This window comes from Denticeps clupeoides, chromosome 12 (assembly GCF_900700375.1).
Source record: "Denticeps clupeoides chromosome 12, fDenClu1.1, whole genome shotgun sequence".
Classification (NCBI taxonomy): Eukaryota; Metazoa; Chordata; class Actinopteri; order Clupeiformes; family Denticipitidae; genus Denticeps; species Denticeps clupeoides.
This window is the reverse complement of record NC_041718.1, coordinates 19,816,845-19,841,622: the sequence shown is the minus strand read 5'-3', so window position 1 is coordinate 19,841,622 and position 24,778 is coordinate 19,816,845. Positions and strand designations below refer to the sequence as shown.

General features: G+C 46.9%; 3 protein-coding genes across 3 annotated transcripts; 1 reads left to right on the top strand and 2 right to left on the bottom strand.

Moving 5' to 3' along the window:
* Positions 1 to 5,975: 5,975 nt before the first annotated feature.
* LOC114800246 (uncharacterized protein C6orf132 homolog) lies at positions 5,976 to 13,401 on the top strand. Its single transcript, XM_028997386.1, has 5 exons — positions 5,976 to 6,184; positions 7,847 to 7,944; positions 9,497 to 9,575; positions 10,644 to 12,630; positions 12,710 to 13,401. The coding sequence occupies exons 1-5, from the start codon at positions 6,115 to 6,117 to the stop codon at positions 12,807 to 12,809; spliced, it is 2,334 nt and encodes a 777-aa protein (XP_028853219.1). The 5' UTR covers positions 5,976 to 6,114; the 3' UTR covers positions 12,810 to 13,401.
* A 571-nt stretch (positions 13,402 to 13,972) lies between these two features.
* On the bottom strand, positions 13,973 to 21,152 carry wdr77 (WD repeat domain 77). Its single transcript, XM_028998791.1, has 10 exons — positions 20,901 to 21,152; positions 19,225 to 19,410; positions 18,975 to 19,116; positions 18,830 to 18,879; positions 18,680 to 18,750; positions 17,680 to 17,734; positions 17,117 to 17,188; positions 16,275 to 16,383; positions 16,125 to 16,193; positions 13,973 to 14,504 (listed from the first exon to the last, which is right to left on the bottom strand). The coding sequence occupies exons 1-10, from the start codon at positions 21,007 to 21,009 to the stop codon at positions 14,369 to 14,371; spliced, it is 999 nt and encodes a 332-aa protein (XP_028854624.1). The 5' UTR covers positions 21,010 to 21,152; the 3' UTR covers positions 13,973 to 14,368.
* An 883-nt stretch (positions 21,153 to 22,035) lies between these two features.
* Positions 22,036 to 22,628, bottom strand: LOC114801190 (G0/G1 switch protein 2-like). The gene is made up of 2 exons (XM_028999203.1): positions 22,599 to 22,628; positions 22,036 to 22,505 (listed from the first exon to the last, which is right to left on the bottom strand). Exon 2 carries the CDS (start codon positions 22,498 to 22,500, stop codon positions 22,201 to 22,203), a length of 300 nt encoding a protein of 99 aa, XP_028855036.1. The 5' UTR covers positions 22,501 to 22,505; positions 22,599 to 22,628; the 3' UTR covers positions 22,036 to 22,200.
* Positions 22,629 to 24,778: the final 2,150 nt, after the last annotated feature.

The following is a 24,778-nucleotide window of genomic DNA, read 5'->3' as shown; positions in this document are numbered from 1 at the left end:
TTATTAGAGACATGTATTTACAGCAGTGCTGTAGAGAAAACGAGGGGGGGGGGTAATAACGTGATGACGTCACACGTCAGTATTTAAAAAAAAAGAGAAAAGAAACTAATGGTCCTGGGTACAGATATTGCACAAGGATTATCAGTGCCCAGATCAGTGGGTGTAGTAGTTTACATCTGCCATTTACCCAGAGGACCACAAAGTCCCAGGTTCAAACCCCACTTACTACCATCGTGCATGGAGTCACTTTTCACTTGCAATGGGATAAAAAAACCCCCCAAAAAAACCTCATATCATTTACAGCTTTTATCATATCAGCTTCACAACGCTGCTCTGCTCCAGGTGTTGTTTGTTCTGGAACAATCCATCTGTCCTTCATGGTGATCTGCTGCAGGACAGGAGGACCTAGAGTACCACCAGGAGGGTCTCATCATTCTGAATGCCCTCCATGATCTCCTCCAGGGTCAGTACACCTACATGCATGCACATGCGTGCACACACTCCTGACGTTGAAAATATGCAGACATACTGGGTTTTCTTTCACTGGAGTTGATTAATAAGTTTGGAATGAGGACAACAGTCCGATTTCCAAATAATCATACACCTGTCACCGTGATACATTGCTTTTTTTCTCTGAACAAAACAAGAAAAGCTTGAAATCAACGATCGTGTATCAGATTGCATGCTTGAATCACATCCCAAATGGACTGACATGCACAAGTCAGTGGAATCAGTAGTAAATAATCAAATTTACTGGGAAGAATAAATGGCACGTTGATGTCAGTTTCATTATACACCGTGTCGGTGAAGTCCTCTGCTGACATCTCCTGCTCAATTCCATTTATGGCCCAGACAGCCTGGAGAAAGGCAAATTCATAAAACGTGTTCCTGACCCCCCCACCCACCCCTCCTCCTACTGAACACAATGAAGTACGGTGACCAGCAGGTGGCAGTGTGGTGGCAGAGAAAGTCCTCTTTTAGGCCACATCATAGGGAATAACGAGCAGGCCAACATTGGAGCAGCTCATCGTGGTCGATGTTTGAAGGTCCACCGCAGCCTCTGCCTGACGCTGCCCTTCAGCAGTGGGCTGAGTGCAGCCACGTCCTCCATGAAGTCGATGCAGCCGCCCTGTGAGAGAAATGAGCCTTTTCACCACAGCCTGGTCCAGCGAGTCTTTGCTTTTCCATTCTGGCCAGTTTGGTCATGAGAGACGCGTTCCTAAAGAAATTTAGCAGCAGGACTAGACCGCATGTGCCACTTCTAACCTGGGAGTTCACGTCTGTGTTTCAGGAACATCTATATTTAAATGTAAAAAAAACAGGATCTCATTAGAAATATGGGAAAGGGTTTGAACTTTCACATCCAAACATTCCACTACATTACACGTCCGGATATATTGATTTTAAGCATTTCTTGTAATAAAAGATCACTTGGGCCAAAGATTTTGTCCTGTAATGTGTATGTTTCTCTAAATCCATAAGAAGCACCTTCCTGCAAACACCAGTCATCCTAAAGTAGTGATCAGTTCTTTACGAGTCAATTAAACTGTTAAAATGTCAGTGACTGAGGAATCTCTGGAAGATTCTCTGGAATCTCAGTCACGGACATCAATAATCAGAAGGTTGCCGGTTCGAATCCCGATCCGCCGAGGTGGCACTGAGCAAAGCACAGTCCCCACACTCTGCTCCCAGGGTGCCTGTCATGGGTGCCCACTGCTCACCAAAGGTGATGGTTAAAAGCAGAGGACACATTTCGTTGTGTCACCATGTGCTGTGCTGTGTATTACGATGACAATCACTTCACTTTCACTTTTAAAGAATCTAGCAAATGAATCAACAAGCATCCATCCTACAGGCCCAGCTGTGTGTGTGTTTGATGGATCCTGTTGGCTATGGCTGCTGGATAGTTCCTCGTGATCATAACTTCTGTTCCATCAAACCATGGGCCTTTTTGGCCCCACATGATACCAACATGATTCTCATAGCAGTCAGACACGTTTTTTTAGGATTCATTCTCTAGAACAAGATCGTCCAGCACATGAATAAGCGATAAATGGACAGTGGTGGCCTGTCCGAATCCCAAACCGCCAAGGTGCCACTGAGCAGAGCGCCGTCCTCACACACTGCTGCCCGGGCGCCTGTCATGGTGCCCACTGTTCACTCAGGGTGATGGGATAAATACAAGAGGACACGTTTCACTTTCAAATAGAACCTGCTCATGTTGTCCATGTCGAGGGCGGAGAACATGGTCCGCAGGTAGGCGTCTCCGCCCTCGGACAGCATCCTCAGCCCGAAGAACCTCTTGAACTCGTGGTAGGTGAGTTCCGTCGAGAACTGCTTGTACCGCTGGTGGCTTTATTTAGCGCTCGCTTTATTCCCGCTGGCGCTGGAACGTCTCAAATTACCTTAGAGAGCAAATAACAACATATATACGAGCGCGATTTAGAATCTGGGCTCCGCCCTCAGCTTTAAACCCGCGTCGCAGGAGCCCAGGACGCCGGGGCAGCAGACAACTTGCAACTTACACAGACATGTAACAGCAAGATGGATTTTTACAGATCTGTGTATATTTCCTTGAATAGAAAGGGCTGCCTGGCTTCCTGTTTCCTCCCCCCAGGTAGAAGCCTAGTGGGTAACACACTCGCCCATGTCCCCAATTACTAAATCCCACGTACTACCATTTTGTCCCTGAGCAAGATACTTAACCATAAGTGTCCCTGGGGGGGGGGGACTGTCCCCGTAACTACTGACTGTAAGACGCTCTGGATAAGGGCGTCTGGTAAATGCTGCAAATGTAAATGTAAAAATGGAGTGTTGTGGTGGGAAGAGGTCAGAGGTCACCTGCAGTGTCATGAAATAATTGAGAATGCTGGCCGCCGCGGGTCATGCTGGGACTTCAGGAGGGAGGAGCAGGTGTCCCCTCAGGCCACCTGGCCTCCACTTCATCGTCACCTGCAGCAGACAGACGGAGCCCTGCGGGGGGTTCCCACCTCAGATCGCAGAAGCCGGAACGTTTCCCAGCGCTCACACATGATATGAAACATGATCGGCTGAAAAGAGGAATTTCTGTCGGAATGGCGGGTGTCATGACTACATCCCATAATCCACAAATAGGTTGCACTGGGATTTAGGATAAGCTCCGCCCACTCTGCTCTAAAACCGCGGTCGCCCACACCCGCTTCATATTATGTCACCCGTATCATTACACAACTGCTTTTAGTGTTATCATCACCGCGACTCCTGCGCTCCGTATGTCGTCAGGCTGATCCACCTGACCCCATGAGCCATGTTCACGTGTCACATCTGTCACTTACAGCTCAGGTTCTACTCTTCTGTCCACTGTGTGTTGTCCGTTCTGTGTGTTGCAGCCTTAATTGTTTTTCTGGGCATGTTTGAGTTTTTTTAGTCTCTTTAGAACGGAACTTTTTTCAGAACCCATTAGATGATAAGAATGACAGAGAACAGTTCAGCTGTTCTGGTATGATTGTGCACACACACACAGAATGGGGCGATTCAGAGTTCACCTGGACCATGAAAGCAGGGTCTCAGGGAGGCGCTTTCACCCACCTTGGGCCCGGCTGCGGAATAAAGGAAGGAGTCAGTAAAACATCAGGCTGTGGGAACAGCTCAACATGGCCAGAGCAGACGGGAGATCGGGTTTCGGGAAACCCTAGACGGGCCGGCGGAAAACGACGGAGCGGCGATGTTTATCTGCCCGCACATTCTGCACATTGTTCAGAGCGCAGGTCGCCATGGCGCCGCCCTCTGGGGACTGCAGAACAGGCCGGACCAGTCAGCATTCCGTCTCCACGGCGACGCTCCTTGTTTCAAGGGCATGGCGAGCGGCCCTGCCTGTTCGTGAGAAATCAATATTAATCCATGTAACTGGTTATCAATATGCGTTTACATTATCAGTTAAGTTGAAAAATATTATTATTCCTCATCAGTGATCTAGTGTAAATGTGTTTTAATTTATTAATCCCATAATCGAGATATTTCACTAGAACATGTTTTTCTAAATGAAGTCAAAAAGGTTCAAAAGCATCAATTGTTCGGCCCCAACCAAGTACTGGAGAAACTTTTCAGGAACATTTTTGTTGTACAGGGTTCAAGGACAGTAAATGTACATTAAATTAAATTGAACTTTGACCATATTTATTGAACATATACGGGATTTTCCTCAGCCTTAACCATGAATATAAGAAATATGACTATGCCCTGCATTGTGGAGCCGCAAGATCGTGCTGCTTCTCCTTGACTGGTGATTCCATTTGGCTGAGAGGATTTCTGATGATTAAAGATTATTGGAGGAGCGTCATGGAAGTTAAAAATGAAAACTTGCCTTGTCTGACGGTCCTGTAACGCACCGTCCCCACACACTGCTCCCCAGGCACCTGTCATGGCTGCCCATGCTCACTAAGGGTGATGGTTAAAAGCAGAGGACACATTTCATTGTGTCACCGTGTGCCGTGCTGCAGTGTTTCACAATCAATTCACCTTCACTAAAAATTCTGTTATATAAAAAGAGCTATAAATGTATCCACGCTTTTACTAACACCACATAACATGGAACCTTGAAGCTCACATCTGACCTGAGAGTCTGTGGTTAGGCCAGGACCCTACAGCCACGTCCCAGTACACAGCAGGTGGAAAACAGAGCCAGTTCACATAAAGCATAAAACATGATATAAAGTTAAATAAGTAAAAGACAAGGGTTGAACGATTTTAAGAACAAAATGGACAAATCTGTACGATTATCCACTATATTATGTGTATTAAAATCTGTAGAACAACTTTTTTCAGACTGAAAGCGACATGCTCTGAACCTCATTATTTTCTGTGGCTACGTTGGATGGTCCGAATCCGAGCCACTTGGCCGATCGGTTCCGTTCGTTCGTTCTTTCCCTTCGAAACACGGGCACACAAACACATAGTGGGAATGGAGGAAATGCTGATTTTATCAGAGACCTGCAACCGCACATTATCATCTTGTCGTCTATCATGATCTATCATCGAAAAGATTCGTTCGAATGATTCGTTCACCGAATCGTTCAGTGCTTGGCGGGAGGAGCCTGCGATTCCGACTCCCTGAACCGAGTCTTGTCTGTGTTCCTTTAACAAACACATTTGTAAAAAAATTAACTCGTTTATAAATCGCGACGTTTGGAGTGTCCTGTGCTATGCTATTTAACTGGTCTACTATGGAATCATATTTGTGCTGAAATGTTGAAACAAAGCTTCCCTAATATCAAACGTAAATACGACGTTGAAATGTAAAATAAGAGGATGGAATTCTGACAACACACGTTTTTGCTCACATCTCGCTCTTTTTCATATTTGCTTGTGAGACTTTCAGTTTCACTGCTGGCTTTCCAGTCGCTCCGCCCCGTTTTTGGGGTTTTTGCCACAATTCTCTCGTGTGGGCGGGGCTTCACCTCATTGGCCAGCAGGTGCCAAAAACTTTTGACTGGTAGTGTAGATATAAAAAAATATATATATAAACTGTATAGACTGCATAACAGCATTATGAAAGAGTATAAACCAGTATAAAAACCAGTTTATGTGTGAGCATGATGGAGTTGTGGTGTGTGCCTGTGCACCGCATTCAATTTTATTCATATTTTTTACATGCAAAGCCCACAGTGTATGAATCTAATGGCCACAAAACCATTTCATTGGTTCATTGGTTTTACCTGTGAACAGGTAAACACATCTTCAGGCCTTTGTCACCCACTGACATGTTTCCAGGTTTCTAAATGAAATCAGAGGACACTTCTCCCGGTGCAGATTTATGATTTTTAAAAAAAATTCATACAGAGCTAGATGTGGAAAATAATGTCAGCATTTGAAAGACAGGAATGTGACGCTGAAGGAGGAATATGGAATATATGTGGGGCAGGAGGGGCTTGTGTTAGACTCACCTGAGAGAGAGAGAGAGAGGGAGGGAGTGAGAGAGAGAGAGACGGAGGGAGGAAGGGAGAGAGAGAGACAGTGGGAGGGAGCGAGAGAGAGAACAGGAGGTAGCTGCGCTGTGTTCACCTGTCCACGCACACCACCATGAAGCCCTGAACTTCTCCTGGGATTTAGTACGGACACCGAGACACAGGGGACAAGATGAAGAAAGGCTTCCTGGGCCGGAAGGCACAGTCGCTGTTCGACACCAGTGTCCCCGTCCGGGAGATGGGTGAGTTCCCCTCCGACCTTTATACCTGCTGAGGCGGTGGAGTAACCAGGAGTAAAGAGAGGGTAAAAGCAGGGTTTAGCAAGGGAGTAAAGAGAGGGTAAAAGACAGGTTTAAAGGGGAGTAAACAGAGGGTAAAAGCAGGGTTTAAAAAGGAGTAAAGAGAGGGAAAAAGACGGGTCTAAAAATGAGTAAAGAGAGGGCAAAGCAGGATTAAAAGGTAAGTAAACAGAGGGTAAAAGCAGGGTTTAGAAATGAGTAAAGAGAGGGTAAAAGACGGGTTTAGAAGGGAGTGAAGAGAGGGTAAAAGGTGGGTTTAAAAGGGAGTAAAGAGGGTAAAAGACGGGGTTAAAAAGGAATAAAGAGAGGGTTAAAGACAGGTTTAAAGCAGAGTAAAAAGAGGGTAAAAAATGGGTTTAAAAGGGAGTAAAGAGAGGGTAAAGCAGGGTTTAAAGGGCAGTAAAGAGGGTAAAAGATGGGGTTAAAAGGGAGTAAAGAGAGGGTAAAAGACAGGTTTTAAAGGGAGTAGAAGAGAGGGTAAAAGACGGGTTTAAAAGGAGTAAGGAGATGCTAGAAGGAGTAAAAAGAGGGTAAAAGATGGGTTTAAATGGGAGTAAAGAGAGGGCAAAAGACAGGTTTTAAAGGGAGTAGAAGAGAGGGTAAAAGACGGGTTTAAAAGGAGTAAGGAGATGCTAGAAAGAGTAAAGAGCAGGTAAAAGACTGGTTTAATGGGTAAAATGACGAGTTTAAAAGGAATAGAGAGATGGTAGAAAGAGTAAAGAGAGGGTAAAAGACAGGTTTAATGGGTAAAAAGACAGGTTTAAAAGGGAGTAAAGACAGTAAAAGATGGGTTTAATGGATAAAAAGACGGGTTTAAAAGGTGTAGAGAGATGTAAGGAGTAAAGAGAGGGTAAAAGATGGGTTTAAAAAAGAGTAAAGATTGGAGTAAAAAGGAGTAAAATTGCTATAAAACCAGATAAAAATGAGTAAAGATGGGACAAAATGAGATAAAATGTAGTAAAATGGAGTGAAATGTAGACAAACACAGTAAAGAGGAGATATTTACTGTTTCCTATACAGATTCATAAATAGTTTTCATTCCCGCTCTACACACGTGTATTTAATCTGATCGTCTGAACATCTCCAGCCTTCTGACCACAACATTTACGTACACAAGCAAATCCTGCTGCTGCGTAGTTCAACTCTCCCACGTTTTACTCCAGTTATGACTGCTGCCGTTTATGATGAAGGTATGCAGCCGGTTCATGGGAGAGCGGTGGCACCTGGTGACATTGGGTGACCTCAGCAGACCCAGAACTGCTGAAATGGGTGGAGAGTGTGACAGCGGGTCACTTGAACCTCGAGCATATGTCCCGGCTGGCAGAAATAACACACGCAGGCTGCTTCATTTTGCATATTTGATTGAGACTTCTCTGTTATTTTATACCCCGACCTGGCATTCTGAGGAAGCCGAGATCACCGCTCTGACGCATCTCTTTAAATGTCACCTCCACTTTAAAATTTCACCTTCATTACTCTCAGGTTTCATCTCAGGTTGTTCATTTAGTTGACTCCATCTTGGAAAAATCAGCTGGCGCAGCTCCTTTCCTCGTGTGTTATGATCATTTCATATATAGATATCTATGGTCTTTCCTGTTGTTGCAGACCACCTGGACCTTGTCCTCGACTCCGCTGCCATCCCAGAGTCAGGGACAGCCAAGGTTCGATCCAGGCCTACCGTCAGTTACAGCAACTCGCACACGGTAAATACCGATTGATTTGAAGATATTAAAGAGAAAGGTGTACTTCCAACATGCTTCCATACGTCATCTGGCTGTCAAAAGTACAGTCATCCTTAAAAACGTCACTCGAGGAGCACCGTTCACGTAACTTCAGCTTTACTAAAGCAACAGCAAAGCAACCAACCATTTGTAGACCCGTGGAAGTTCTTGGGCCCACTTGGACCGTGAGTGTCATTTAAGGGCAAACTGGCAGCTTTTGTGAGTTCCTCGATAAGACAGTTTTCATTCTTTAGCGGACAGCAGAGCCGTCACCCACATGCCTGAGATCTGACACACCCTGTGTCGCAAGGGCAGGAACTCAGCCACTTTCACATTGAAGGTTTCACGACTTTTTTTTTACGTGGGTCAGAGATAAGGGCTCCGGCTAGCCTCTAGAATGTTCTATAGTTTCCTGTATCTTCAGTATGTACAGAGCACACAGGGGACAGCTTTTCACGGCCGCCTGCCAGGAGTCCAGGTACATTTTCATTACTTTTGGTGACACACGATGTCAGAAATGTCCTAAATGTTCCATATACAGAGGAAATAATCGACAAATCACCAAAACCAGTTTAATGCACAGGGAGCGCCAGTCAGCAGCATAACAATACGTAACCATAACAACGCGGCGAGCCTGGCCTTGAGCAGATTCATTTGATTTTATTAGCACTCATTCAGGATTAATCCAGTACATTTTTTCCCCACAGAACTGCATGAAACCCTAAGATCCAGTACTTCTTACCATGAAACAACACGTACTAAAGCACAGGGATTAAATTTTTTGGAATATGAATATTTTTTGAACGACTATGATCAGGTCACCATGTATCAGCACTGGTCTCAGTTTTAGTCGGTTACCTTAAAAAAACCACCCAACTTTGCCACGTGCGTGCACAGTTCCTACATGTTTATTTATTAATATAGATATAGGTTCTAATTCTAGATGTCACGAGCATCATGCACAGGAACACCACATTCCGCCAGGCTTTGATTGAATTTTTTTCTAAATGGCCTGAACATTTCTTAGCGAGTGGATGAGATTGACTCCATGTCCAGACAATGTGTGTTTGCACAGCCTTTGTTCAGCTGAAAGCGCAGTCTGGAGAGGTAACAAAGCCTTGCTGCAGGAGAAGTGGAACAGTGTGGAAGTAGCGCACGGGGAGTAGAAAGTAACCGTTGAGCAAAGCCCCGTGGCTATACCAGGGTGTTGCGCTTCCTCGGTTTAGTGTGCAGCCTGCTTTGTTTTGTTGCTGGGTGTAGGTTAGGAGTGTCTGTAGAAAGATGATGTAAAATTAGTCAGCACGTCCTTTTCATTTTTAACCGGGAGCTGCAGAATTCTATTCAAGCTTCATAGAACAGGTTGGTTCACTACGTATAGTTTACGCGTCTGAGAAAGTAGTTTAGCTCTGTTCCAGCATGTGGAATGATTAAAAGGGGTGAGGCTCATGCCTCGTTCTCAAAGACCCACCGTGGAGGACCTCCACCCACAAGAAAGGATTAATAACAGTCTTACGTCTTCTCTCTGTGCCCACAGCCCTCCACCGAGGTTTTTCAGGGGGTTGCTGTACCAACTCCGAAAGTGCCCCTTCTTCCACCAAAGACCAATGGAATCGGTCAGTGTACTCTTGCCCGTTTTGTATTATTCACCTGTCATTGCACATGGGAGTGGGAGTTGCATAACCTCTTTGCCTTAAATGAGAGGTCAGGTTAATGTTTCAAAGCTTGCTGAACTTTAAGCAATGTCACTTCACAGATCAAAGAGATACTTAAGATTAATTCAATCAAGGTGCAAACCTGTGCTTTGTTCTAGATCAACACTGTGTCCATGACAACACTCATTTCAGAAGGCCATTGTTTGCTCCTTGGGGAGCAACCTTGTTTATTGCCTTGGGGGAAAAAGCCTTAGAGGATCCAGAAAAAAAAAACTTTATTTGGTTCATTTGTTGGCTATTTTGCTTAAACCTGGAAAGACACTCTCAGGCTATTTGAACTGATCTCTGGCTCGTTGCAATCCTTCGGTACTTCTTATGATCATGGACAATACCTGTGGAAAAACTCAAGTTAAGAATCCTGCCCAGTGGTAGTAGGTGGGTTTCAGACCCCAGAACGTGGTGGCAATCTGGTTCATGGGCAAGTTTGTTCCTCACTAGGCAACTACACTCCATATAATCATGGTATCTGCAGGTTTAAGGAAGCAGAAATTAAAACTTTTTAAGACATAAGGCAACCTTCAGTCAATTTTACATTTGTAAGGGTTTGTCCAAGGGTCAGATGCTCTTCTAAAATACAATATTAATTGTATTTTACAAATTATTTTTGATAACATAATTTCAGAAAATAAATATAACAGAAAAGAAATATAATTTTTAGCTTCATCAATGTTCACACACATATTCTCACCAACGTGCTTGGTGGGAATATAGATTGTGGTGAGAAAACCAAGTCAATCTTACTGTCTGATAAATGGTGTAAATGTAAATGTAAATGTCACAAGACATATTAGAAATTTGCCAAGAGGTTACCAGAATTTTTTTATTGGTTCTGCAATATTAAAGACCTTTAAACTATGGATTTAAGCCATTTAAAATGTTTCTGTAGGGCTTAATTTGTGAAAATTCAATTTAAGACAATTTAAGACTCGTGATAATTTAACACGAATGAACTGTGCCTTACCTTCACAGACAGCAGTGCTAAGGAATATAATGGAGGAATAATTACTGTTCATGATGAAGACGAGGGAGAGATCCTCATCCCACCACCCCCTTCTAACGCACCCCCACCACCGCCACCCCAGTTCATTCCTCCACCACCAAAATATATTCCACCTCCACCAGAGTTCTTTAGTGACTTTGATAACTGTCAAGATTTGGCCTCCCTGCAGCCGCCTTCCATGCCTCCTCCCAAACCTCCAACCTTTGCCCAAGGACAATCCCAAGACGTTGACTTTGCTTCTCTTAAACCTCCTCCAATGGCCCCTCCAAAACCTCCCTCAGATACTTCCAGCACTGGGAGTGCCAAGGCTTCTGTACCAATTCATAAGCCAATGAAGAGTGATACTGAGGTTCCTGAAAGCCCAAAATTCAGTCCATCTGTACAGACCAAAGCCCCAAAAACACCCCCTCCAAAGCCTGTCAGGATGTCTTCTATTGCCAGTCTGGACTTTCCACCGGCATCATCTACTGCACCCACCCAAACACCATCCAGTTTTAACCCACAGAACACAGCAAAGCTCTACAGTGTGCCAAAAACGACCCTGCTTGGTGGGAATATAGATCGTGGTTCAAAAACCAAGTCAATCTTACTGTTACAAGACTTCTCAGGTGACTCTGTTGAGGTGCATGTCAATGGAAATGGGTCCACCATGATGAAGCAACCTAGTTCAGCACAGGCTGCCAAACAGACACACATGCAGATAGACAAAGGTCTACAAGAGCTGAAAGAGAGCTCATCTGCCACACTTCCAGGAACAGTTGCAGCACCCAAATCAGATGATTCTAATTCTTCAGTCCCAGCACTTCTAAAATGTTCTCCCAATTTAGAGAATGCACCTCTTGCCTCAATTCCATCCTCAGAAATGAATCCAATAAAACCTGAGGAACATTCTTCAAGGAGACCTCATGAGTACAGTGGTTTACTATCTAAAAACAAAGGCTCAGGGACAAAGGACAGTGTGGCCTCGCCTTTTGCCATGCTAATGGCAGCCAAGGAGCGTGAAAAACAGCGATCATCACCTTCTCGACAAAACAGCACGAAGAGCAACGAACCAGAAGATCCTCTACCCACTTCCAATTTCCAAACCAGTGAATCCAAGGTCAACACCTTCACGGTCATACCCAAATCCTCCTCAATGTCGCAAGAGACACCTTCCATACAGCAGACCCATCCCACACAGGCTCAGTCTGAGGTAAATATTTTGTCACCCTCTAAGAACCAGGTCATCAAATCTCTGGAGAGCTCTTCAATGCAAGAGCTCTCTATACCTTCAACTACCTTGTCCACCAGCAAGAACGTTACTTTGGTGTCCTCTTACGTCTCTGATGAGGAAAATGGAGAAGACCAATGTATTCCTTTCATTCCCCCTCCACCTGAATTTGCCGGCATAGACCAAGAGGATGAAAATGATGTAGAAGCACCTCCAAGCACACCACCTCCGGATCCTCCAAGGAAAACGAAAGCAGCAATTGCACCTGCACCACCGCCGCCACCGCCCCCACCCCCACCCCCACCAAAACCACCAGCCTCCACAATCATGGCACAGATGTCAAATGGACCGCCCACATCACCAAAACCCAAGTTCCCAACTTCACCTAAACCTGAACCCCTAAATTCTGCCCAAGACAAATCAAAGCCACCTCCAGCCCAAGTGCCTACAACGTCTCTGGAGGAGAACCGGGCTACCCTCCTCAGCATTCTGCAAAAGAAAATGCTAGAAATGGACCCCAAGTTTTCAGTACCAGCTAAAGAAACGGACAACAGCACTGACGAGTGGGGCACCACTCTGTCTGATGAAGAAATTGGCACGCATGCCATTCCCAAAGCAGGTCCCACAGCCAAGAGCGCTACTCTTCCCCACCAACAAACCCACGGCCTTAATTTCCAAGAGCTTCAGACCAGAGTAGCCCAGAAGAAAGCCCAGGGATTCAGTGCTTCTGCAAAATCACCCAGCAGGTAGGTTGGGAATTCACCGTATGTTGTATGTATGTTGGTGTGAATCCACACACATCTTCTGTATTCTTTCTATCCATAGCAATGGGGGAAATTCAAAGCAGACCTACGGAATGACCTTCCAAGTGAGACCTGGAACCAAGCAGCCAATCACTCCTATCAACAGAGGAGAACCATCATGAAGACGAATAAATGATTCAATAATCATATGAACAAAAATGCCTTCAGGGTGCTGGAGACCTCACCGTGCACGGGATAAAAGTGCATTATTATGCACGCCACAGTCTCAAACCTTCGGGGTTACTGGTGTTTTCATTTATTCAAAATGTTCCACAGATTCATCCTGAGAGCCAAAGCCCTTAAAAGAGCGTTGCATTAATGTCTTAACATGAGGTCAAACACTAGATATGACTATCGCAATGTGTTCAGTACACATTGCCTTGCTGGTCTTAACAAATATAGTCCAAGGCGCGGCCTGGAAAATATCAAGAGACACTTCTGATGCATTATAAAAAACAAGAAACAATTAAAATGTTTGCATGATTACAGTTTCGTGTACGTAAAGGGAGACCAGAATGTTCCGGCGTCTACAGTGTTGATGTATACCATTGTCTTAACCCTGCTCGAACACATTTTGTACAGAATTTTCCATTATTTTCATTTGCTGATGTTCCCTGCAGTTTTTTTTCCAGTGTAGTATTTATATTTTACCGTGTAACATTGCATAGACATTTAGTCTGGATTGTAACCTAAATAAAATCCAATATTACCTAATATTCATTATCTACTTGGAACAAACTTTTGTTTCAGGTTCTGCGGATAACCAAAACCACTGCTGCACCACTAGAAATGTTTCATTACAGTCCCATTACGGATTTCGTTAAATATTAACGCGCGGTGGTTCTATTATAACTACGGGTTGTTTTAATCCAGAACAAGTGAAGTGAAAGTGATTGGCATGACGCGTGGTGAGCAGCGTGTGGGGACGGTACTTTGCTCAGGACTGCAACCAGCATTGATTATGGGTCCGCTGCCTTACCCGCTAGGCCGCCGGTGCAGAGCCCGTTCTGCGACAGCAGGGTGGGGTGCCAGTCCACCACAGGGTGCACGCAACGTTCACACAAATCGCAGCCAATTTAGGGGAACGTTTTTGGGGATCAAACTCTTTGAACGGAGGACAGTGCTATAACTGTGAAATTAAAGACGAGGGTCATGGAAAGCCTTATCGGCACAGTGTCAACACCTCAGGTCCAGCGTGGCCCAGGGTCAGACCAGCCCACTGCCAAATGAGGTCCAATATGGACAGCATAGGGACACACAAGCACAAAACATCCGAAAGCTGACGTCAGCATAATCTAGAATTTTTATTGATCTTAAATTGCAACGGACATATGAATCCATGGTTTTACAGACTGAGCAGAAAAATGGAACATCTATGGGTGTAAACAAGGTTGTGCAGTTCTTCGGTGGGAAAGGAAACCACTGAATTAGCATTGAAGCAAAATGCAAACCGGTCCAGCAGCAGCAGCAACAACCACCTCTCTCCTGTATGAGAAAACAGCGCGGTGTCAGCTAAGTGCTAATGAGTGGAGGTGAACATGGCCTGCGAGACCAGCACACGTCTGTTCGAGCGTGTACGACGGTTGGGTTCTGCTGCTGCTCGACCAGGTAGCACTTCGGCAGCCAGTTCGTCCCACTGGATCCCGCAGCTCCCCCTTCTCATGGCTACCTGGGGGGGGATCTAGGGTGGAGAGGTGGTCTGGTCGACGTCGTGGTGAAGGACCTGGTGGTCCCAGCCTGCGGTGGTCAGGGTGTCCGAAGCCGCGGGAGCCCAACAGAGTCCGCGTACAAAGTCCTGGTGGCGCCTGTCCCGGTATCTGAAGGTACAGATCAGCAGTTTTGAATGCCCTACAGAGCACTGATCCCCAAAGCTGCACCAGAACTGCATCTACCGCCCCCTACTGACTGCAGGGAGGAATGTATGAAGGCATACCAGAGAGGCACAACATCCAATGCAATTCAGACCCAAAAATAAAACTAAGCACATAGAATCCATAAATTAAGTGGAGAACATTGATTAACTGGTGACCTGACAGTGCATGGGAATTTTTTTAAAGCACCAACTGAACAGTGCGTGTTGAAAGCAGAAAACATGGACTGACAGACTCATTATGGCTAGATTTCAGGGTCATGTGAGGTGCTCCTGGAATGCTGTGGTCAGGACCTACTGAGGTACAACTCTATGGATCAGTTCAGTCCAATTACACTGCGTTATGGATCACAGGGTTTAAGTTTCGCAAATCATTTTAAAATTGTCCAGAAATTGGGACCAGCTGGGACCGTTTTTTGGGACAGGCTACTAGACTAGCGTATAGTAGCCTGTTATGCAGTGGACTCAGTGGCAAGAGCACTGGTTAAGTAAACCAGGCTTCGTGAGTGGGGCAGTGGTGGCCTAGCGCTTAAGGAAGCTGCGACGTAACCAGAAGGTTGCCAGTTCGAATCCCAATCTGCCGAGGTGCCACTGAGGAGTCACTGAGCAGAGCACCGTCCCCACACTCTGCTCATCGGGCGCCTGTCATGGCTGCTCACTGATGGGTTAAATGCAGAGGACAAATTTCACTGTGTGCACCGTGTGCTGTGCATCACTCCATCCACTCGCCCTGCCCCACACACTGTTAAGGGAGCTGAGCGGTCTTGACCTGCATTTGCTTTCATACCTTTCAGTAGTTTGCTTTGTTCTGAATAAGTTGGTGTGTTTGTAACCCTGCATCTATCCATCTATCTTTTGGCAAATGTGTCACCACGGGAACAGCAAAAGTAAATCTTCTGCTGTGGACTGTGAAATCGTGGTAATCAGACCAAGAATCTATGCAAAAATCTGCGCCTCCTCACAACTCAAAGTTGATCCACGATTCATCCTACAGGATCTTGTGGGTACAAACAACTACTATTCAGTATTACCCATAATTCACCGTGCTCAATTCATGCGATTTATAGTGGAGGTGATGTGTGAAATGTGGTTTCTGCATTCAACCCATCGCCTGAGCGAGCAGTGGGATGCCATGAAAGGCACCCAGGGAGCAGCGTGTGGGGCACCTTGGCGGTTCGGGATTCAACCTTCCAATTATGGGTCTGTTTCCAAACAGGTTCTCACCTGACGGGTCACACCAGAGTTTCACATTGGATTTGGATCCCGACCACCTGCCTCAATATTAGGGGCGTGGTCATTGGGGCAGTGGTGGCCTAGCGGTTAAGGAAGCGGCCCCGTAATCACAAGGTTGCCGGTTCGAATCCTGAGCCGCCAAGGTGCCACTGAGCAAAGCACCGTCCCCACACACTGCTCCCCGGGCGCCTGTCATGGCTGCCCCCTGCTCACTCAGGGTGATGGGTTAAATGCAGAGGACAAATTTCACTGTGTGCACCGTGTGCTGTGCTGCTGTGTATCACATGTGACAATCACTACACTATAAAAAAAAAAAAAAAAAAAAAGTACTCACATTTCTCTCAGCTCTGAGTTGACCACAGCTACAGAGCAGTCGTCACTGGCGGAGGCCAGCAGAGGGGTGCTGAAGAAAGAGGAAATGACAAATCAGCTTCAGAAGCAGCAGCAGCAGCAGCTGGACGTGAGGTTGCGTCGGCAGACGGACCTGTGCGAGGAGAAGGCGATGCGCGAGACCCTGCGGCTGTGCGACTTCAGCGTCTGCACGCGCTCGGCGGCCTGCAGGTCCTTCACGGTCACTCGTCCCAGTTCATCTCCTGCAAGTCAACACAGGGAGCGGAACATGAACATACAGCAGGGGTTCAAGACGCCAGGACGTCCGGAGCGAGTCACGATGACAGAAAATCACAACGGAATTCTCAACGTCTAGTCCAACAGGAGAAGAGGAATTACAAAGCTGGGCTGATCTTACGTTGCAGAACCCTGTGGTCACATGAGGCTCAGAAAAACTAGGATTTGGAACTAGTCACAAATATGGAGGGAAAAAAAACGAATTATCAGTATGTATTTGGCATATTGTAGTTATCGAACAAATTAAACCATGCATTACAGAAAACAAGCTTATATATTTCCGGATTTGCAGTACGGAAGACTGGATAAAAGCATGCTGGCAGTATTATGCAAGTTACATATTACGTTGACGCATGAATTAAGTGAGTTATGAAATCGTATCTGGCATTGAACCTTCCTGTCTGTATTTAGGACACCCTTAAATGTGAAATTTTGCTTCATTAAAATGATTGTGAGTTTTATTTTTTTATACCAAGTTTAACGTAAGGTAAACAATATTGTTGGATTCAGACCAGTACCGTACCACTTGTGGTCCGATGTCCCCAGGACACGTGTAAAGCCATCTTATCAGCGCCGAGACACGTAGCGATTATTTATATTCCAATAACCCTTCACCTGCATGGCACCAAGCCCACTAGGTGCTGAAAGTACAACCTGTCACAGCAGACGTCCCAGCGCCATCAGGTCTTGGCTGCTTACCATAGGCCACCGTGCTGCTCTGCCGAGGGTGCCAGGCCGCTGTAGTGGGGCAGCAGCTGGGCGCCACAACATCTGTCGACAAAGCGCAAGAGAGGACATCGAATAAATGGGCTGGCCATGAACCAGACGACCACAGAGTCTCAGGTTCAAACCTCACTGACTACCACATCTTGTCCCCGAGCAAGACACTAAACCCACACTGTCGCCAGGGGGACTTTCCCTGTCACTACTGACTGTAAGGTGCACCTTATAAAACTGACTACTGTGCTATTGTACCCATTAAAAAAAAGGAACTACAAAATATATATTAAATAAAATCAGGGGGCTCTAAAGCTCCAGAACCATAATTAACCGTCCCACCCGATCCCTCCTTCTACCAAAACATCTCCGAGCAGGCGGGGAACGAGAACAGGACGTTTCATTTCCTCCTCCTGTCACAGAGGCATGATGATTTACTGGGACTAATGCAGGGTAATAAAAACTAGACGTACGTGGCGCTGGTGCACATTCTGTTGCCCGCGCTACAAACCGAATAAACTATGAAGGGACAGGGTTGTTCTTACCCAGGCGGGACGCCGGTTTAGGTTTCCTTTTGTCCCACAGCAGAAGACGTCCGTCCTGAAAAGGTTCGAAAGAGGGGCAGAAATCAGCCAGAGAACATCAGGGAATGTTGCAACTGAGCCAATTGTGACTGTACTTTCTCTAACATTTCTGTACAAATGGGGGGACAAAAAAAATCGTAAGAAGTCAAACTTACCAAAATATTGTTTTGTTTTTTTTAACCCTGAAACGTTCACGCAGCCTGAGCCCGAGTAAAACAGGCTTATCAGGTTCGGGCATCAGATCAGCTGTAATTTACACGACTTTTAAAAGTAAAGTAAGGTGAAGTGATTGTCATTGTGAAACACTGCAGCACAGCACACGCTGCACACAGTAAAGACCTGCGCTGGTTTTAAACGTTGTAGTTGTAAACCGTGCAGTCTTACAGCGACTACGTACTTCATTATACATTCAGGTGTCAATCAAAAACTTATAAAGTTCTCATATTCCAAAACTCTTTTTGGAATTCCAAGACTTTTCCAGGCTTTTAATGACCGTAGGCACCCTGTAAAAGTCCCGGGCAGAACCCAACATTTTACGGCATTTACCAGACGCCGTTATGCAGAGCGCCTTACAGTCACTAGTGACAGGGACGGTTTCCATGGAGACCCTCGGGGTCAAGTGTCTTGCTCAGGGACACGATGGTAGTTCATCAGCGAGGGTCTTTCTGCCACCCAAACGTGGCAAAAAGACATTAGTTCTGCCCGGCATCTTACATTTACATTACATTTACAGCATTTACCAGACGTCCTTATCCAGAGCGACTTACAATCAGTAGTTACAGGGACAGTCCCCCCCTTGAGACACTCAGGGTTAAGTGTCCTGCTCAGGGACACGATGGTAGTAAGTGGGATTCAAACCTGGGTCTTCTGGTTCACAGGCGAGTGTGTTACATACTAGGATACAACCACCCTAAGTGGTTGTAAGACGTGGTTCTGCCCGACGTTTTGGCGCAGGACTCACCTGACCGCAGGAGATGAAGAGGGCGTCGTCCACGGGACTGCAGGCTACACAGCTGACCGGCAGGGCGTGGGCTGCAGACACAGAGCGGCGAGACGCAGACAGTCAAGCCCGCGAATGGACGTCCAGCAGGCAGCTACAGAAAATACTTACCGTTGTAAGTGGTGATCACCGCCTCTTCACCGAGGTCCCACACCTTGATGCTTGTAGAAGAAGACACACACACCCATGTGACAATATGTAAATTAATTAGAAAACACAAAAGAGGAACGTTAGATGTGTACGGTGGACAACTGACCAGCAGTCCATGCCGCCGCTGACGGCGTGACGCGCCCCCGCCGCTGGACTGACGCACGTCACGATGTGGTCGTGGTCATGGCGACTGAAGCGGTTCACCAGCAAGCGCTCGTCCTCGGACAGATCCCATAATTCAACAGCCCCTGTGTGACCACGCCACACAACACAGCTTCATCACGGCCACTTTACCCCCACACACACACACACACACACACACACACACACACACAATCATACACACACCCTCCTACCGGAATCAGAAGCCATCAGGACGCTCTTTTCTGACACCCATTTGGCATCAGTCACACCCGCCTCCGTCTGGACTCCTGCCTTACAGAAGCCCTCGTTGGGGGCGAGCTTCGGGTCACTATACACCCAGATGGAGCCCAACCAGCACCTGCCGGTCAGACTGGAGGCGGCCAGCAGCAGGGTGCCATCTAGGACGGGGAGACCAACACAGGGTGACCTTCATTGCGGGCGCTTTGGTCCGAATCAGTCGGTGAGTTTTGAACATTGTATAAATCTTTCCTTCGTTCGGCAGTGGCCTAGCGGTTAAGGAAGCGGCCCCGTAACACACTGCTCCCCGGGTGCTTGTCATGGCTGCCCACTGCTCCCCGGGTGCCTGTCATGGCTGCCCACTGCTCCCCGGGTGCCTGTCATGGCTGCCCACTGCTCCCCGGGTGCCTGTCATGGCTGCCCACTGCTCCCCGGGTGCCTGTCATGGCTGCCCACTGCTCCCCGGGTGCCTGTCATGGCTGCCCACTGCTCACCAAGGGTGATGGTTAAATGCAGAGGACACATTTCACTGTGTGCACCGTGTGCTGTGCATCACAAGTGACAATCACTTCACTTGAGAAAAAATCCAAATTGCGTCGCGTCAAATCATGTGAACTCTCTGTCTGCTGATTGGTGAGACGTATCGCCATGGGAACAACAAAAGTAAATACAGGAAGCTGATCTGCATTTGTGGAGCTGGGAGCATAAAACTTGAGGGACATGACGGACTTACGGAGACCGTCCCCCTGGAGACACTCAGGGTTAAGTGTCTTGCTCAGGGACACGATGGTAGTAAGCAGGGTTGGAACCTGGGTCGTTGTTCATACCACCCAAAATATATTTTTATTTCCACTAGATGAATGGTTGGGTCTGGGTCACAATTCTAATAGAATGAGTAAATAAAAACGTTTAAAAAAAAGCTATGCAGTACTGCGCAAAAAAAACAAATGAGTTTAACTAACCTGCTTGCAAATATCAATTTAACTTTAGCATTTAATGCAGAATGTTCTCAGTTTCATGGAATATTGACAGTGTGTGTTCAGAGAAATTTAACTGTTGACTAGATACTAGTGTGTAGTACCAGTGGTGGCCTAGCGGTTAAGGAAGCGGCCCCGTAATCAGAAGGTTGCCGGTTCGAATCCCGATCTGCCAAGGTACCACTGAGGTGCCACTGAGCAAAGCACCGTCCCCACACACTGCTCACTCAGGGTGATGGGTTAAATGCATAGGACAAATTTCACTGTGTGCACCGTGTGCTGTGCATCACGTGTGACAATCACTTCACTTAAAACTTAAATACCAGGTTCGAACCCCACTGTGTCCCCGTGAAGGACACTAAACCCTGAGTGTCTCCAGGGGGGGACTGGAAATTATGCAAATGTAGACTTTCATTTCTAGGAATACCATTCGACTAGCTTACAGAGTTCTTCAACATTATTCACACTTCCACTGTTTAATGATCTCGGTGTGTTTTATACTATTAGACAATCCCTATTTATTGCTGGGAAGATGGACAGATTTCACTACAGCGCGGTGACGGGCCTGCGAAAGTTCGGACGTACAGGGCGCAGCGATCGTGCGAGCGAACCGAGAAACATTCGGGGTTTATTGATCCGCGGTGGACGCGTGTTCGAAATAACTCCATCTTTACCGCTCCTGTAGTCCGCGGAGTCCAGGTGCCTCTCCATGCACGCCGGGGCGTTGGGAGGAACGTTCCACCGGTTCTCCTTGATCATGCCCGAGTGCACGGCGCTTTTCATCCAGAGCGGCCGCGTCGCGGCGACGTGGACCAGGCTAAAGACTGCGGGGAACGTGCGAGCCTACGCGGAGCTCACTTCGCGCAGTTCAGGCGCCGCGGCGAATGAATGAACTCGCAGAGTTCCGTAACCACGTGCGCGGCCCCGCTTCCGCTTCCGGCTCAAACGGCGAACACGTGACATCACGTCAGAAATATAAAAACACACACCAGTCCAGGCCAAACGTTTGGACACCTTCTCATTTGATGTGTTTTCTTTATTTTCATGACCATTTACGTTGGTGGATTCTCACTGGATGCAGCAAAACTATGAATGAACACATGTGGAGTTCTGTACTTAACAAAAAAAGGTGAAATAAGTGAAAACGTGTTATATTCTAGTTTCTTTGCTCTGATTACTGCATTGAACACTCTTGGCATTCTCTCTATGAGCTTCAAGAGGTCGTCACCTGAAATGGTTTTCCAACAGTCTTGAAGTTCCCAGAGGTGTTTAGCACTTGTTGGTCCAGCTCACCCCAAACCATCTGGATTGGGTTCAGGTCCGGTGACTGTGGAGGCCAGGTCTCCACTTTTTGTTAAGTACATAACTCCACATGTGTTCATTCATAGTTTTGACGCCTTCAGTGAGAATTTACCAACGTAAATGGTCATGAAAATAAAGAAAACACGTTGAATGAGAAGGTGTGGCCACATTCTTGGCCTGTACTGTATGTATTCTAACAATGTACATTCTACGAGAAAGAAAAACTAATCACACTTTTAAAACATCGCTGCAAACAAACTGAATGCATGCATTTAGCAATAAAAAGCTTTATATAAAAAAAAAAAAAAAAAAAAAAAAAAAAAAAAGTACGGATTCTGAATTTTAGACAACGCATTAATATTTCGATCGACTGAAAAGCAACGTTTAAACTCTGACGAAGTGACAGTCAGGAGAACCGACCGAGTTTCCCCGAGAACTGGGCACCGTCGTGTGAACGCGTCGGGGACGAGTCAGCGTTAATTATCACAACTAAATAACGACCCAGTATGAGTTTTATTAAAAACGTTTATTGCGTTGAAAATCAATTGTCTATGATAAAAAAACAAAAATAAAACCGGTCCTGGCGGCCGGAATCAGAAGTTCTGCGGCTGCACAGCAGCTCGTGGTCACAACGGGACCGAGTCCCGTTCCCGGCATCGGTCTCCCCGCGTCTCAGGAGGCGTGGAGCCGGTTGGCGGCGCTCCTCTGCCCACCCGCCGCCGGCGCCTCCTTCTCCGGGGCCGCGTCGCCCGGCCGCCGCTCCCGGGCCACCAGCCTCGCCAGCTCCGCGTCCAGCGCGTCGTCGTCGGCGGGCGAGGCGGAGAAGGGCTGACACACGGCGTCCACCAGACCCAGCAGGGTCCCGACCAGCGCCAGCGCGGAGCCCACCAGGTAGACCCTCAGCATGCCCCTGCCGGGCTTCTGGCTCCACATCTCCCTGGCGAAGGGAACGAGCTCCTGTACGGTCTCCATGTCCGCTGATGAGGGAAAAACCAACAAAGGAGTTTTAATTTTTTTTTAAATAAATAAGCGTTCAACTGAGGCCGTAACTCGGTGGGGGTTTAACTCACGGGATTCGCCGTCGAGCGTCACGTCCTCGGCTGCTTTGAATGAGTCGAGGTCGGAGCGCCGCGCCGCGCTTTTATAGAACCGGGACTCGTAGCCACGCCCCCCCACGCGCGAGCCACGGCCGAAGCCCCGCCTACCCGCCGACGTGCAGCTGTGCACGCGGGCTTGTCGATAAATTGCAATAATAAAAAGCGTGGAGCGCGGAGTGTGTTCATTATTTTATGATTTATAGGTGCTTTCAGTGACCGTGTGGGTTATTGCATTAATTTAAAATTATTTATGAAGTACAATTACAAGGCAACGCAGGGTCATTCCAATGTGCCTTACAACAACAAGCAGAGATATGATAAATCATGTCACATGCATTAAAATACGACAGATTTCAAATATATGCAGCACAATATACAAAAACTTTTTTAGTCAGTTTGCTGTTGCTTATGATGCCCTTCTGTGGTCCAGTGATGATGTTTGATGTGGCCCCTAACAAGAACATGAGAAATATACAGCGTCCTATTCCAAAACAACCGCATTGCTTCCGCACATGTTGTTAGATGTTTCTTGATACGGACTGTTCCCAGTAAATATTCCTGCTTGTCTGACAACTCCAAAATAAAGTTTTGGCTGATGCATGCACTCAGACCAGAAGGGGGTTCCCTTTCACTCCCGTCAGTAACCAAAAACCTTTATTGAGACGGTGTTAGCCGCTGTGTGGTTAGAGCTCCTTCAAATTAGACTCGTTAGGGCCTAAAAAGCCGACCATTCTTCGGAGGTCGTGACACAGCCACTAACAACGGCACTATTTAGTAAGAGTCCCCCCAACACGGATTATCTGACCGCCCTTCTCACCTAAACAACAACAGGATTAACGGGGCAGACTAACAAGCTTTGCGGCATTATGACTGCCCAAGTCTGCCGGAATTCTCTCTGGAATTTTTTCCTGTTTGACTGACAGACCTTGTTCTCAAATCCCATCGTCTGGGGGGAACTTCACGGTGCAGAAGCGCCCTACTCTGGTGCGCTTAGGGAACTGGACTCGACCCCCGACCGAGGACGTGCCGGTCACACCAGGATGCAAGTCGCCAAGAGCAGGGAACAGAGGTCACGAGGGTCAACCGTATAGAAACGAGGTGGATTTCTGAAACACAGACCTCATTGTACCATGACAAACACACAGACCCTCACATGATCTGAGATACGGAGTCGTGTGTAATCTGACGTGAAGCCTGGCTGTGTGAGAGCCGGATGAGCGCAGCCATTGGTGAAAAAGTGAAAGGCATGTTGCATTCACCTTTGCTCCGGTTCGTCTCCGTAACAACTTCCTTTTGTAATAAACAGATTAAAGGCGCTTTGATCAGAGCCAGTTCGCCAGCTCACGACTCCTGACTTGACCATTCGTCTCAGCGTAGGGCCGTCCATGCCACCGGCCAGGTCTGGTGAGGTCCTGGGCGGTCGATGTGCGCCGTGGCCTCACCGATGAACTCAGCAGGGACTTGATTGAAAATCAATCATTGACCCTCGACGCTGAGTGGTGTGAGGCTGTAAACGTCCCCTGACGCGCAGACACAACAGAGCGGCTTATCGTCTCCGCGGCGTAAACAGGCCAACAGCAGGGATCTTCATCAGGGTCACACGGGCACATCTGTCACTTATCTACCTCCTGGTGTAATAAAAGTCGTGCTGGGCGGGTGAGCAGAGCAAACGTGGACGGTTTTGTGGCAGGAATGTTTTTATTTAGTTATTTATTTTCCGCATATCTTGCGTAATAACTGCCATGATCTGAAAACGTTCAAAATGTCACCGAGGCACAGTACAAATGTATGGCTCCGTGAAAGCTGAATATGACGTGGTGACCCATGTGAAGGGGGTACACCAGGAACGTCTGAGATGTTTTCTTCCATAAAGATGTCCAGACTACGAGTCCTCGACCATTTTTTATTCCGTTGCTGTGTGTTTGACTGCTGTGTCCTCGGTCTTGACTGGAGGACTTTAAAATAAGTTAAATAAGCTTCTTTATTGTCATCGTGAAAAGCTTGAGCTTGACGTTGCGTTCTGTTTTCTGCAGGTATTTCCGTCACTGTTGCCATAGTAACGGTCGGCGCGGCCCACCCTGTCTGGTGGTGTACGGTCGACGGTGAGTCAGACAAAAAATAAATCACCCACGAGGCCACTTGAGATGAAGCCG